The sequence below is a fragment of the Amphiura filiformis genome, chromosome 5, assembly GCF_039555335.1.
Source record: "Amphiura filiformis chromosome 5, Afil_fr2py, whole genome shotgun sequence".
In the NCBI taxonomy this organism is placed as follows: Eukaryota; Metazoa; Echinodermata; class Ophiuroidea; order Amphilepidida; family Amphiuridae; genus Amphiura; species Amphiura filiformis.
The window spans coordinates 44,084,737-44,100,602 of NC_092632.1; the positions used below are offsets into that span (position 1 = coordinate 44,084,737).

Here is a 15,866-nt window from a genome sequence, read left to right on the forward strand (position 1 = left end):
TTTTGACAAACAGAGTTTATTGATAAACACAGAATTTCGAAAAAACAGTGTTTATCGTCTATGTTTAGCACTCGCAAAACACTGTTTTTCGATCGACAACACGGTTTTATCGGTAATAAACCGTGTTTTCGAATTATTGTTCATCTAGATTGCCATACACGCCTTTAAACACACCAGAGTTGTAACAAGTCGATTAATTTCATGGTCGATTCACTCATGCCAGTCCTAGCTAATTATTGGCGTCAAGTCGAGTCTCCAGTCACTGTACTATGATTTTTTCACTCTTTTCACTCTCCTCACTTTGCATTTTAATATGATATGGAAATAAAGTTGAAGTTATAAATGAAGCGAATAATACGAATTTTATAAATTAATTAGAACGCTTTTATTTACATAGATATTTCTTGGTTAACGATTAAAAATTAATTTTTTGATTATTGGCTTACTAAGCGCAATACACACATTGTCAATACTTTAGGAATGAGTAAAACAGCAGTTTCGCTTTCTGAAAACGACTGGAATTCCAGTTGCCAATGTTACTGGTAAAAGCTTGGAAATGCAATTAAGCGAATGAAAAATCACAGAATTGTCAGAATGAGCCTCTCAAAAGTTTGAGGATTTCCGATTTTTAACTATTTTCTGTTGGATTTTTCGCCTGTGGACACTTAAAAGTCTTGATTTCCAACAAAAAGTCATGAAATATAAATACATAAAAACAATGCTCCAGCATATTAAAGCAAACACTGCTAACATTTTGAATGTTGTCCAATTTACTGGACTAATAGTACATATATATTGCAAATGTGTCATTGACATGCACAGCATACTTAATGGTCTGGTGATTTTAATATTTAAATTTGATAAAAGGACAGTTTGAAGGGCATGATTTAGTTTGATATTAATTGCTGATATAATAGTATGTTATTCATGGTATAAATCATATCGCGACGCCAACATTTTGTTTTTTATTGCTAGCTTTTTTGTTGAATTGTTTTTTATGGGTATAATCATTCATGATGTATAATAGACTATGCCGTAGTCGATTTTTGATAAATAAAATATATGTTATTAATCATGATGAACGCATTCGGTTATACAGATGTTTAAGACAAGTAGGCCTAATGTATTCAATAAATAGTCATGAATGTTTATATAATTAGTCACAATGTATGCGTTATCGAATGCAACATATCTTGGCATATTAATTATTATTATCGAACAACGACTTTTAACAATCCATCGCTAGCAAGCAGAGGCAGTACGGTGACTGCAAATATCAGATGTGGAAAATTTATCATTTTGCACAAATTAATAAAAATCGATGTTTTATGTATAAATGTGATGTGAAGTATGCACGATGCGCAAGTGCGAAGGCATGTATTCCACTGATGTTCACATTGCATACAGATAAAACGCAAATAAAACACCCAAACACAAACACTTACCCATCCCCACCCATCCCCTGTCCACCCCAGCACATTAAAGTCACCAATACACACACACCCCTCCTGACCCTCACCCCACACACCCCCCACACACACCCCCACACATAAACGCCATACCTGTAATTAATACACCACACATTATAATACAGTCATCCAACCACACAACCAAACTCCACTCCATCATCACACACCCACACATAGCCACATACCAAAAAACATACCATACACACCCCACCCACATGCAAACAAAGATAAATTACACCACCCACAATATGTGAGCAATGTAGTGTTATCATTTCGCGGACTACAAACGAATAATAGATCAGATGAAAGGAAGAATATTTAGCATACTGGTCTATATGTACACACAAACACACACTTCCAATTTCGATACAAAAGCAAACAACCACCATACAACATACTTCCCCCACCCTACTACCCATCCCCACCCACAAACATATATCACACCGCAGTCCACATACAAGATACATGAGTATTGTAGTTTTATCATTATGCGGATTACCAACGAATAATGGATTTGCTGCTGAAACTAATAAAGAACATTCAGCTAACAGACACCCAGCAAACACAAAACATTTTCGGCATCATTCGCAAAAAGTTAGAAAATTGTCAGAAAACGTTTAAATGTCGGGTTATATAAATGGTATATAAAGGATATAAAACGTTTTCATAACATTCAAAAACGTTTTTTTAATAACTAGCTGCAAATATTCTAACATAATGTTATTTAAGTATTAACAAAATATATAGCAAAAAATAGTTTCCATGTTCAATATGTTACAATAACATTTTGAAAACATTTTAAAAATATTTTGTAGTGCGTTTTCATACAAAACGTTTTGAAACATTTTCTTGACTTTTATATAACCCAACATTAATGTTATTAAAACATTTTTACCAAAAATAAAAAATCGTTTTAAAAACGTTTTGTGTTTGCTGGGACAAACAAACATCCAATTTGAAGACACAAAAGGGAACACTACCCCACCCCACCTGACACACACCTATGTTTAAACACCGGCACCCCATCCCCACACATCACCACCCACCCACATCACACACCCCGTCACCCAGAAAGGAGCATTTTAGGTGCTTTACCCGATATTGATCGACAGCTTCATCCCTATTTTCCTTCATCAAAACTGAGATTTTGAAGAATCACAATATGTTTCAAAATTCTGAGTTGTTGCTCAAGCGGTTTTGATATGAGAAGCAAAAACGTGCATAGAATACTTTGGCATAACTATGCCTCATATATGGCACATACACTTCCATTGTGGTTACTACAATTGCCTATGTGTAAGATTTTCTCGGGAGGGAAAGGGGTTAAAGAGAAAACTTTCGTTGCGATTTATTATTACCCTTAAGGGATCTGGAATGAGCGTTTTGAGCATTTCGACAGTATTTTTTGTGGGACATGAGAGCACATCAGACATATCGAATTGCATTCTGAATACGAAGAATGTCTTTTAATAATTTTAATTTTTTTAAATTCACAATATAATACAAATTTTATGACAAATTATTAGGATTTGATATTTTTCACATTTTTGATATATAACAGTCCTCGAAGTAAATTTTATAAATCTAATGATATATTCTTAAAGTATATATAGCTGGCCCGGGGTAGCTGGGAGATTTATAAAGTTTACTTCGAGTACTGTTAAATATCAAAAATATCAATTTTTAATGATTTGCCATAAAATGTGTATTACATTGCGAATTTCAAAAATCTAAATTATTTTATATCAGAATGACATTCTTCGTATTCAGAATGCAATTCGATATGTCTGCTGTGCTCTAATGTCCCACAATAAATACTGTCGAAACGTTCATGCCCCATCCCTTAACTCAAGAAGTGGAAATATAAATGCGATTATTGGCTTCATTAACTGATTTCCATTAAGAAATACACTGCAGTTGTTTCGTCAAATGGCTAAAGCTGACCAAAGCATTACCCATCCATTCCACTTGTCTTAACTAAACCATTAACAAAATGTTATGTGTTGCTCTTCTCTTTTGTTTCGTTTTTCCTTTAAGAAATAGCCGAACTGCTGATAGATAACGGGATCGAATTAAACACTACGTTACTACGTATGGTAGAGTGTAACAACCCGGCAGCTGTTACTTTCATTTGCAAACACAAGGATATGTTGCAGGCAAGTATTATTATATATTAATTTTAATATTAATGTAACTTAACTTCTTGAACCCTAGAAAAATTAACAAGGAATATTAACTGGCAGCGGAGGGGTAGTGGAATAGAGAGTTCGCAAACATGGAGAAAAAATGGAGAGATATGGCAACCAGGATGAGAGAACTGGGGACAAGTAAAATGTAAAAATAATTAATTGATTTAATGCATGATTTCAAGATTAAATTACATTTGTATTAACCCTAGAAATACGAAGGGGTGCCAACCCCTCTAAGGTTTTTCATCCGTCATAAACAAAATGCCCGCTTTTACGCCCAAACCACTTAAGCTAATCGTAGATCCATCCTTTGCGCTCATTTTAGTAATCAAATTGTTACCTCAACATCTTACCCAGGGGTAGGACCGATCATCAAAGATGACCATAGAGGTTGGATTGGTAAGACCCGTCATAGGTTTCTCATTTTTCTTCTTTTTTTTAAATTTTGACCTACTTCACCAAAAATATTTGAAATTTGTGCGGAAATTGGACTTTTTATGATTTTTTGAAAATTGAGCATTTTTGACAATTTTTGGTGCAAATATATCAAAGTTGGTCAAAATTTAAAAGAAATAAAAAAAATGGTTCATAGATATGTTTATCTAGTTTTTAAAAATTAAAAAGAAAAAAAATGTTGGTCCAATAATTTTGTTTGTTACGTTGAACAAAAAAGAAGTGGGCAAAAAACCCCGTTTTGAGGGATTTTGGGCTAAAATGAGCATTTTGGCCCAAATTTGACCTCACAGATGAATTTATCAAGTCTTTGCCATTCTAAATATGTATACTTTTGACCAATAATTTAGCAGTTATGAGGCCCAAAAGTTCCAATTCCAGGGTTAAGACAAACCTCAAGTAGAGAAATTACAGATTCATGTAAAATGTCTTATTTTGTCCTTAACACTCGGCTCTTAGCTTAACCACTAGCATGCTATATATTAGCACATCTGTATGTTGATGATTTTTACGATCATCCGGGCGAGTAAATCACTGAATCGGCCTTTCGGTCGCTATTTTGAAGGACAAATTATTGCTTTTGTATTAACAAGCCGTCGTCGACAGCCTTTAATTACCAAAGTATATATATTTTTGTTTGTAACACTATAACATGTATAATGTCAAATTAAAGCTAATGCACTGATACTTGCATTCTCATTCTGTAAAAGAGTACTTAAAAACCGGAGTTTGTCTCTGCTTACAGCTATAGCTAATGGTCAACTGCATTTTTTAATAAGGGACGCACCATTAGATACTCAGGGGGGGTAGGAAGTTGGGGTCGGGGGAAGTAATTTTTGCGTCCCTAAGGACATTCACATTAAAGACGCCATCGCCAAAGTACAAAATGATTTAAACGTAACAGATAAATTAATAATCAATCTTATCAATGATAATTTAAATAAAGTACTCTTACCTTGCACATTTTAATCAAGATTAAAACCTATGCATGCGTTTATACATGTAGGAACATGGCCAGTACATTATGGAGAGTGTTGCAGAAAATGACGAATACACTGTAGAAACAACTCCTATTCTATTAGCAGCTGAGAACAACAACTATGTAATAGTTAAGGTAACATTAATATAACGCTTTCTTGTTATTTAGTTAATAAAACAGGCTAATACCGGTATCTGTACCTATGTTCTGTTGAAAGAAAACAAAAATCGATTTATCATTGTAGCCATGCCTCGAAAAAATTTTGTTTTGTGCTCAACAATCGAAAGTTGGCGGGGATTGATAAAGTCGTCGAAATGTTGTTGTAGTTGTTCTTGCAACAAGCGATGCATAAATGTGTCATCATAAGTCTAGTGTGACACTTATGACAGCCAATTGGTGTTTCACAAAATGGCCTCAACAGATGACAGTTAGGTGTAAAGCACACACGGAGACATTCTGTTATTGAAACACCATATTTAGATTACAATATTTTGATCTTTATCTCTTAGATTCTGATGAAATATGGTGCAAAGATGTTGAGTTATAATGAAATGAAGAAATGGTTTAGTCATCTACCAACTACTCAGCTTACACGAATCATATACCGTTATTATAACGCCATCAGCTCAGAAGCTTACCTCTTACAAACCAAAGGAAATCTTGTAACTGATATCTTCATTCTATTCAAGGATATCAAGCGGGCCAAACGAGAAAAGAAAGGAATGAATGATGAATTTGAAACGTTGTCTGAAAATTTGGAAAACGTTTCCAGGAAAGTTCTGGATTTGACTCGAAGTGATGATGAAGTACGTTACCTACTTTCTGGTGAGGAAACAAGTGGTCAAACAACGTGTGTAATAAAGTGTACACGACATCACACAATTCCAGCTGTAATCAAAGATGCTCTTTTGCTGAAGGTTAAAGGGGTAAGCGTTTTAGAAGTTCAAGATTTACCATTGTTTCTAATTTCTTAAAATGAAAATACATCAAATTATTGATTATCTTAAATATGTAACGTCCCTTTGTTTTTGAAAGGTTTGAGCTCACGATAAAAACCAAACATCTTTGACCGATCTTTAGTACCGGTCCCGGGGTACCGGTTTAGTACCAAGGTTTAAGAGGCGATTGAGAATATTACGGGACAATTATTGAAACAGCTATCCACATTTTAATCTTTATACATTAATATAGTTTTTCTATCGTAACCATGGAAATGTAATATTGTATTTCTAAAAGCATCATGTACATTTGACCGCAAACTGTCGTAAGTACCCTATTCTCGTGTTTCTTTACACTATTGATTTCATTATTCATGTTATTCAACACTTAATTCAAATCTCATGTTTTGCTTACCCTGTCAATTTTCATCTAGTACATTAAAGGGAGTCTCCGGCAATCACAACATTATGCCTTATGTGTCAGGAAAATTAACAAACTCATATCGACCATAAAACGAATACAAATAGCCGTGTCTCAACACGCGATATTCAAAATTCCCGGGCGCCAAGTGCAATGACGTCCCAGTATTACAACGAAGGCTGGCGACAGTTGAGCACAAATAACCATGACGTCATTGCACTAGACAATTTCGGCGCGGGAATTTTGAATATAGCATGTTGATACACGACTGGTTTTTTTTTTTCGTTTTTATGGTCAATGTGCGTTTGTTTTAAATAAAACCACGTGATTCATGCTTGATAATTATTTTTCTAGCATATAAGGCATCCTCTAACCATTACTGTGCAACATTAACGTGTACCGTTTGGTATTTTTCTTTTGACAGTTTTTAGCTCATGATAAATGCCAAGCATCGTTGACAGATCTTTGGTTCCAAGGTTTCAATTTTGACGTCCGGCAATCTGACTTGAAACGAATCACATGTGTGACCTTACTTACCTGCCTTTATCCACTTCTTTGTATCCTCTACATCATTATACCTTGTGGACCAATTAGGGGAGTAATGAAAGTGCCGTAAGTATCAAATAATGTATAAAAATCTTAATTTTGATGTCTACGATTCTCAAAATGAGAGATGGACTTGAACTCGTAATATCGATTTGGTGCTATTTAAGAGCGCCGATTAGTTACAGTGCAATCACGTGACATCGCGCTTAATTGTACGTACCACGTCCGCGTACGAAAATCTAATTATTTAGTCAACTGATTCAATACGATAACGCGTGCACACGTGCCCATGAAGCACAAAATTATTTATTTAATATATTTTTAGACAATTTCACAACAATATACTATAGTCAATGTTTACGTTTTAAAATCCTCAACAGTTACTAACAACATTTTCTTATTAATGTTTATCCAATCATCAGATTTGTTAAGTTCCACATGCACACAGCATCACGAATGATGTTTCTTGGATTTCTCATTTACGCTACAGTCCAAGGTATAGTCAGTTCAGAAGATCAATTTGGTAACTCTGTGGTGCGCGAGGAAGCTTCTGATGAAGCGTTACGAGATGGTTACCTTCATTATAGAGGAGCCAAATTAGATCAATTTGGAAGAGTTGTTATTTTCATTTTTATAGCAGGTAAGAATAACAACAATCGCGTTGTTTCTTGTTGTTGCTGTTGTTCGGTATACAAAATTGCAGACATAGTTATACATAATACGGCACAGCTTGTATAACAAAGCAAATGCAATCCAAATGGAAAACATTTCCACGAGAATATAAACTGTTCTTTGTGATTTGCAATATCAAGTGTGGATCCTGTATTTGAAAACTGGAGAGCTCAGGGTCTAAAAGTGTCTCCAGCATCGTTTTGCGCTTGAAAACAATATTTATCGACGTTTCAAAGTAGAATGTTGCCATTAAGGGTATGTGCAGAACATGCAACACAAATAAGGACTTAAAACATGATTTAATGTTCAATGACTGTTGAAATAAATATCAATAATATATTGCAGTTTAGCCGTAAATATTTTGACGTTTCTGACAGTTACTATCATTGGAACGAATGTATTAACATGATTTATCATCAGCTGTAAAACGTACCTTTTGGAATTATTTGCTATTGTAAACTGTTTTCTCCAGGAATGACGCTCCGGGAGATTAACGATATCCGTCGTATGGGACGTAAGATGTACCTGAAGATTGGCTGCAGTAAGACTGATATTCTTCAGCTTGTGTTTTATTGGATATATATTGCACTGAGTATTGTTGCTATAATTAAGGTATATCGAAATATCTAGGAATAAAATGCAAAATAGGCTAATATAGGCTAATATAATCATAATTATTGAAACGTACTTTACCAGGTTCCACTGTTACCTATACAATGTCCGAGGCTTGCATAACCGAGTTCGTGTTCGAATCCTTGAAACATGAGGACTCGAGTCCGGTTTCGAGTCCTTGAAAATTAGAACCCCATTCCGAGTCCAGGAATCGAGTCCGAGTCCTACAGTGGTCAGGTTTTATAAAGGCTTGTTATATGTAATTTTCATTATATATATAGATTTATTTACAAACCATTAGACGTCTACCAAAACTGGCCAAATGTCTGATTTGTAAATTACCGGTATGGCGGGCATAAGCGTTTGATTTAATTATAATCACAAGGCAGGATTGGATATGTAATTTACATTGGATATACTGCATTTTTACTATTCGCAGTAGAATTTGTGATGTAATATGATTAATTACCACAGCGATAGGTGAAAACAATTTTTGAATGTATTGCCCTGCGCGCTGTAATCGCACCATTGATTTTCAAAGAATAGCCATAAAAACCTGGATCATAATTCTATGGAAATTTCACATATGCAGCGTCCGTGTACGTTTCACTTGCACATGTACGATTAGTGTCTTTGAAAAGCGATATTGTATTCAATATTATGATTGCACACATACAAAGACATAACAGGTGATGAGTGTAGCCTACTTTTAGTGCAGGGCAATACATTCACTATTTCTACGGTGAATTATAACACTCAAGTCAATGCTCAATGTAACTACTTTGTTATTATTTTACATGTGTTTTAACTTGTTATCTACTTTTTAATAATAATATACTTTTGATTATATTTTCCAGGCACATCAGACTGTTCAAGAAAAGGAATTTCTTGATAAATATCGACCGCTGCAATCTGTAGTCCAGCCGCAATCTGTAGTCCAGTTTTCAGAATTTGATTCAAGTAGTTCAGAATATCATTCAAGTAGTTCAGAATATCATTCTGACCCACAGGCTTCTCCACAGGCTTCCAACCAATTTCACTCATCTAACATTGCTCCAGGGATGGATTGGAGAAGCTCTCTAGAGGCTTATCCAGGAGGTGGTACAACAGATAGTTATTTAGAAACAAATGATTCGTCACCTTTGAATGTAACTACGGCTCCTCCTACTATTGTGTGTTATACACTATATCCTGTTCCACCTGTAAATAACGATACTGATGAGACAGCAGTACCCATATCGAATATGACAATAATCAATGTGACGATTAACAGCACAACATTCAGCAACAGAACAGTTTTTAGGTAAAATGTGTTTCGTATTTGAACAGTTAGGTAATTCCGGAAATACTTTGCTAAGAAACCCAGATCGCGTCATCGTCAGTTTGCACATTTGGTCGAGCGTGCGCATTGACGATGTGATGACGTACTAGTTGCTTGCAAAGTATTTTTGGCAATTACCGAAATGTATTAGAATCTAGAAAATCTATTTGGAATATGTTCAATAGTTGTGTTTGTAAAATGGGATTTTGGGAGGGCCCAAGAATATTTTTAATGCAAGAAGAGGAGAGGCTGTGAAATTTATGATCAACCTTTTCCCAAGTTGTTAATGATTTTGATCCAAACACAAAGAAATTTATTCCTACCTCGCAATTTTCAGATGTGAGTACATCTTTTATCAGGGAGTGTGTGACTGTATCAAGTCGCGATCTTCTTGACTTTTGACCTGATAACAGACTAGTAGACTCCTGAAAGTTTAAACCGTCCCCCGTCTTTGTTGAGAGATGGTTGGTTGGTTTTAATGTGACTGCTTCTTTGACTCCACGTTGGAACCACCTGCTTTGTCCAGTGAGCTTTGTCTAAGTCCACAAAATGTCCAGGAGATTCGATGTGAATGTGGTTTCAGACCTCTGATGATACTAGGCCTGATGTGTTCATAGAAGCTTGTTTTCAGAGAGCGTTCAGTTTCACCAATATACGCTTCTTTGCACTGTCCTGTTATAGTTTTGCCCTGACACGGGATGTAATATACCGGACCTTTAATGTCATCTTGTCTGTCTTGTCCTTGGGTGACACAAAGATTTGTCTTAGTGTGCGGATTGGATTGAAAAACACACTCTGTTATCAGGTCAAAGGTCAAGAAGATCGCGACTTGATACAATCGCTCACCGCTCACTCGCTGATGAAAAGTGTAGTCACATCTGAAAATTCCGAGGTAGGAGTAAATTTCTTTGTGTTTGGACCAAAAGTTTAAATCAAAATCATGATGTATGATATACACCAACACATATGAAAGTTTTTTGATGTTAAGCCCACGTCGCCTTTCAAGAAGCTTGAAATGAGATTATGTGAAAGACAATGAAAAGAAACATTTTTGGACGTTAAGTGGGGAAAGTAATTTTGAAACTTCATTGGGAACAATTCAACAAGTACACGTGTATCATTTTTATTACCTCTGAAATATGTCACTTGATCATTGAATGCTGACCTTTTGTATAAATACGAAGACATATTGTGCGCGTTGAATTACTACACTAAATGATGTGTCATGATGTGTGATAGTCATTCTTGTTTGTTTATCATTTACTTTACAAGAAATATCACCGACGATACTGCGGATGGAGTTCAAACTTGTGTTGAACTACAACTAGTAACGGGGGAAACAATTTCTGCACCGATGGAACAGGAGTACACCCGTGTGATGGTAGAATCAATAACAGTCATGTTTGCTGGTGAAAGTCGGTACAGCTGGTCACCATATGACGAACTCTTGCTCGCTGAAGCAGCCTTTGCACTGGCAAACATCTTAACTTTTGGGCGTTTACTTCAAACTGTCGTAATGATCAGTGGTCGATTGGGCGTCCTTGCAATATCATTGTTTGGAATGGTTGGAGACATAGTCAAGTTCTTGATATTGTTTACAATGACATTGTTGTCTTTTGCACTTGGAATGACGCAGCTTTATCGTCCATTTGATGCCTTAAAACTGGAATTTTGTGAAGATGATCAGGATTGTCCAAATACAGCGTTTATAAGGTATTTGAACAACATGTAATATTTCATCACACGAGAACAATAACTTTGTTAGTATTACCCTTAATTGTTTAACACATATTAATTGGTTATAGTGTAATTATTTAGGAATGAAATCAAAACTCGACCGGCGGTTGACCGCCAGTTCCATACGGTTTCTTTTGTTCTAAACAATGGAAACTGGACGTTCAACCGCCGGTCGAGTTTTGTTCTCTCATTCGCTCCAGGCCAGTATTTATATCTTATTATTTGTATTTATTATTAGTTTATCCCTCGCAACAGAGGACTAAAAATCCTTATAATAAGTTGTCCCCTCCCCAGCACCAAGCACAGTTTACATTCTTGTTTTATGTGTTGTCAAACTGTTGGATCGGCTGCTGTTCATTAACATGATTAAGAGAAAGAAAGCGCCAAATGGAACAACTGCTCAAATAGAAAGAAATACCTTATCATGTATCGCAAAATGCAATTTCCTAGGGGAACTTCCGTTGGCGTTAACTCTCAAGCTCGCTGGTACTAAAAACAAATTTGTTCTAATTAATCAGAATTAGCGCTAAATTTATATTGGCCAATATCACTACAGGTACAAGTTACTATTTTTTATCACAATTAACAGTGGTAAATTGATTGATTTAATGAATAATAAGGATCGACCAAGCATCGATGGTCGATCGAACTATTTGTTTCTATTGCTTTACGAATGTTAAATTCATATCCTACGTTCAAACCTACAATGATACACTGTTGGATGCTTGAAAAAATGGTCTCAACCAATTAAACAAGTTATACTTAAAGGATATTAAGATCAGGGCCTCTACATTTGCGGGGGTCTCAATAGTTTGAAACTAATTTCTACCTATATTTTGCTTTCTTAGTTGGAAGCAGTCGATGGGGAACTTGTGGGAATAGTTTATTGTCTAAGCGTTTGCAAAATATGTAAAAACATGACTTTCGTGTACTGTTCTCGTAATTTAGACCAAGTTTCTTCCTTATAAGAAACCGATTTCAATCATATTTTCTTTGAAAAATATCCGTTATATTTTACAGCTTAGTTGAGTCCATGAAGACACTATTTTGGGCATTATTTGGCCTAAGTGAACTCGAAGTTTTGCAAATCTCGAAAGGAGATCTCAAACTGACAGAATCATTGGGACATTTTATATATTCTCTTTATCTGTTGGTGGCAGTTATAGTCTTACTCAACGCCTTAATTGCAATGATGAGTAGCACATACGCAAAAGTCCAGGTAAGAACATTATCAAAAAAAATCATTATTGTTTCTGTGCAATGGACAGCCAAATAAAATTTAAGGAAAGTGGGCATAAAGAGTCAAACATTTCTATATATTAACATTAATGGCTTTATAATAGTGTTATATAAATATCCCATTAGGGGCAAAACTGGACTGGCGGTTTATCGACGGTTGAATCGCGGTCCATTGTTTAGAACAAACCGCCAGGAACCGGCGATCGGCCGCCGTTCGAGTTTTTATATCATCCCTTAATTGAAATAAAAATAAAGTGCCTCAACTTTATTTTGCATGATGCAGTCATGTCTACAGTAGAATTCATCTCGACCTTTGCAGGACTTTTACACCCAATTAAAAGCTATTAAACCAAGATAACACTCATTGAAACAGCTCAACTGATTAAATCGGATCTTCTCTGGTTGTGCACATGTGTCTGTTTTACATGTGCGATATCGCAATAAAGCTGGTATTATAGCTTCAGTTTGGTAACAGATTATAAAGGAAATGCAGGGAAATAATGGTATGTAGACCTTTGTTCACGGAATGAGACAATGACCTGCTTTTTGTTAACCAGCATTCTTGAAAATGAGCAACATAATGATTGTTGACTTGGTGTTATCTGTCGTTTACATATCCTTCCTAAAACACAAAAGTGCGACCCTCTCCAAACACCTAAATTAGCTAAAAATTTAGGACATGTTACAAAACTATATTTTCTAGAATTTCATAGAATAGTTTAAATGTAGCTTGTACCGTTTTTTTTGTGGCATCCTTCAGAACGGAGCGGTCCGTTACCAATATAGCTCAATATTTTCGGTCAAATCTCCATTCAATTAACACGGGGAGTTGGCTAGCTATGAGCTAGCTATGCTTTGCCCTCACTCATATTCTACGAAAGTGCGACCCCTTCTGAACATCTAACCTAGCTGTAATTTTAGGTCATGTTAGAGAAATATATTTGCTAGAAGTTTGGAGAATAGTTTAAATATTGGCCGGTTATTTTTCACACAGTGATGTTAACTAGGCAAATGCAATATACTTCTAACATGACTATTTGTAAAGGTCGCGCGTCAATGGTGAGAGCACTGTGTATTGTGTATAGGAAAACGGACAGTAACTGCAGAATGGATGACTTATATAATGTAGTATGCATCATTCCATTTCAACACGCAAAGAAAGTTTTGAATTACTAATTTGAAACTGATAATTTTACAGTGACACCGAATTTTCCTTGACTTTCTGCTACAGTAAATACAGCTCTCCTAGAAGCAATAGAGAAGAATATAATAAATTATAATAGCATAATACAATATTGAGATACTGTATAAGATTAAATCTAGTCAACCAGATAACATACCTTTAGCAAGCAACGTTGCGACCAGTACCACTGACGTTCAGCTGCATGTTGGTTGCTCCAAGTTATGTTATCTGGTTGACTAGATTTAATGTTATCTCTCGTTTACGATTCCCAGATGATTGAGAGTATTCACAACATATACAATATTCTTATCGTCATTATGATAAGCATACATATATTGCTCGATTTCTTGATTACTGTCACTTAAATATATTGCAGGAAAACGCTGAAAAGGAATGGAAATACTGCCGAAGCACAATGATGACAGAGTACATATTAGAGGGCGCTGTTTTACCGCCGCCATTTAACTTAATTCCTGATGTGTGGTTGTTTTTATCATATTTCATTCCAAAGAAACAACAGGTAATATATCAAGAAATCTACTTTAAAGTGCTTGTTATGTTATGTGCATGTATCTTTTCACAGACAGTCTTTCATTAAAATCTGTATGTAGAGACCTAAAAATATGTTAGGTTAGGTATAAAACCTCTGGCGTTTTTCATACAACAATGGATCTTCATAGAACAAAGGGGGCTCGCCTTCAGTGCATGATGTCTCAGGTTCAATCACTGGGAATGGAGGGGTGCTGAGGTATTGGTCATAGGATTAAATTTAACGAATAACATAATGTAGATTAAACCCTGAATTTCACTCTTCACATGACATATTTAGGAATGAACCATGAAAGTACCCGTCCTTCGGAGGGGACGTACAAAACCGTTGGTCCCGTGTGTGTTATATATGTACATGTAGTTTAGGAAACTGCAAACTCGATCTGCCACCTTAAGCAAGAGCCGGTGGCTTGGCTCGATTGTCCTATATTAACCAATAACCATTGCATATGCGCACATGTGACAGTTCTCTTGCTCTTCTAATTCTACTCATTCCAAAACCAATATGGATTTTTTTCCTTTGAAACCTAGAACAAACCTTGCATTGAAAATGGCGTTCTGAAGAACCATGATAATCATTATGAGGTAAGCTTATGACATGTGCTTAATTGCCAAAGGTAAAATATGCTGCATGTATATGTTTCTACTTTAGCCTATTCTGTCAAATACTTGCTATCTAAAAAAACTAATTTGAGTATAAATTATATGATAGTTAAATAAACGCCTCAAATTTGCTTAGTCATTAAATATTAAAGTAAATGTATTTCTTTTCTTCCTAGGAAACGAACAATGCTGTTAAGAACCGGTACATCTATGAATTACAAAGGACAGCCAGGAAGATGTTTAATCAACGATGCATGAAGTGCAGCAGGAGTGGAGACTTATGAAGTATCGGTGATGAACTTCACCGAAGAGAGAATACTTATAAATATATGAAATTTGTATGCATCCATCTAAACCCCACATATTGTCACTTTTAAAACTGGACCTTCGTCTATTAAATTGCTTGTAACTTTACTTCTTGAGGTCACATTGGATTCAATGTGGTGTCATAATGTGCAGAATTAGATAGTGCATCTATTACAAAAACAAATTTACCCCAATATGGTACCGTTGTGAAATTGTGATTATTTTTTCCAAGTGTAAGGATACTTTCTTGGCGCAGTATAGTATATACATACTAGGGGCAGACAATAAGTTCCCACTACTATTATATATCTCCACTCAAGCATAATTAATTTGATGACATTCACTTATGAAAAATACAAGCTTGTACCTTTGTCTTTCGAAACAAATGTGTCATATAAATCGCCGTAGAAGTAGTGATGTAATAGGATTAATTACCATAGCAATAGATGAATATATTTTTGAATGTTTTGCTCTTCACTACAAGTAGGCTGTCATTTCTGTGTATGTGTGCAATTATAGATTAAATACAATACAACTCTTTTCTAAGACACTAATCGTGCAGGTGTGAGTGACGTCAGTATAATTTGAAATTTCTATAGAATTACGATTAAGGTCTTTATGCATATTCTTTGATAATTAATGGCGCGAT

General features: G+C 35.4%; 2 protein-coding genes across 2 annotated transcripts; both read left to right on the forward strand.

Moving 5' to 3' along the window:
- The first annotated feature begins 7,423 nt into the window (after positions 1 to 7,423).
- On the forward strand, positions 7,424 to 11,332 carry LOC140152220 (uncharacterized). Its single transcript, XM_072174520.1, has 4 exons — positions 7,424 to 7,635; positions 8,140 to 8,279; positions 9,137 to 9,582; positions 10,873 to 11,332. Exons 1-4 carry the CDS (start codon positions 7,434 to 7,436, stop codon positions 11,330 to 11,332), a joined length of 1,248 nt encoding a protein of 415 aa, XP_072030621.1. The 5' UTR covers positions 7,424 to 7,433.
- A 1,035-nt stretch (positions 11,333 to 12,367) lies between these two features.
- LOC140151875 (short transient receptor potential channel 3-like) lies at positions 12,368 to 15,636 on the forward strand. The gene is made up of 4 exons (XM_072174191.1): positions 12,368 to 12,556; positions 14,136 to 14,279; positions 14,840 to 14,893; positions 15,088 to 15,636. The coding sequence occupies exons 1-4, from the start codon at positions 12,371 to 12,373 to the stop codon at positions 15,193 to 15,195; spliced, it is 492 nt and encodes a 163-aa protein (XP_072030292.1). The 5' UTR covers positions 12,368 to 12,370; the 3' UTR covers positions 15,196 to 15,636.
- Positions 15,637 to 15,866: the final 230 nt, after the last annotated feature.

Coding starts and splice junctions, on each gene's coding strand:
- LOC140152220 (XM_072174520.1), top strand. CDS start 7,434: ATGCACACAGCATCACGAATGATGTTTCTTGGATTTCTCATTTACGCT. Junction 7,636..8,139: donor TATTTTCATTTTTATAGCAG/GTAAGAATAACA, acceptor TGTTTTCTCCAG/GAATGACGCTCCGGGAGATT. Junction 8,280..9,136: donor GTATTGTTGCTATAATTAAG/GTATATCGAAAT, acceptor TATATTTTCCAG/GCACATCAGACTGTTCAAGA.
- LOC140151875 (XM_072174191.1), top strand. CDS start 12,371: ATGAAGACACTATTTTGGGCATTATTTGGCCTAAGTGAACTCGAAGTT. Junction 12,557..14,135: donor GCACATACGCAAAAGTCCAG/GTAAGAACATTA, acceptor AATATATTGCAG/GAAAACGCTGAAAAGGAATG. Junction 14,894..15,087: donor ACCATGATAATCATTATGAG/GTAAGCTTATGA, acceptor TTTTCTTCCTAG/GAAACGAACAATGCTGTTAA.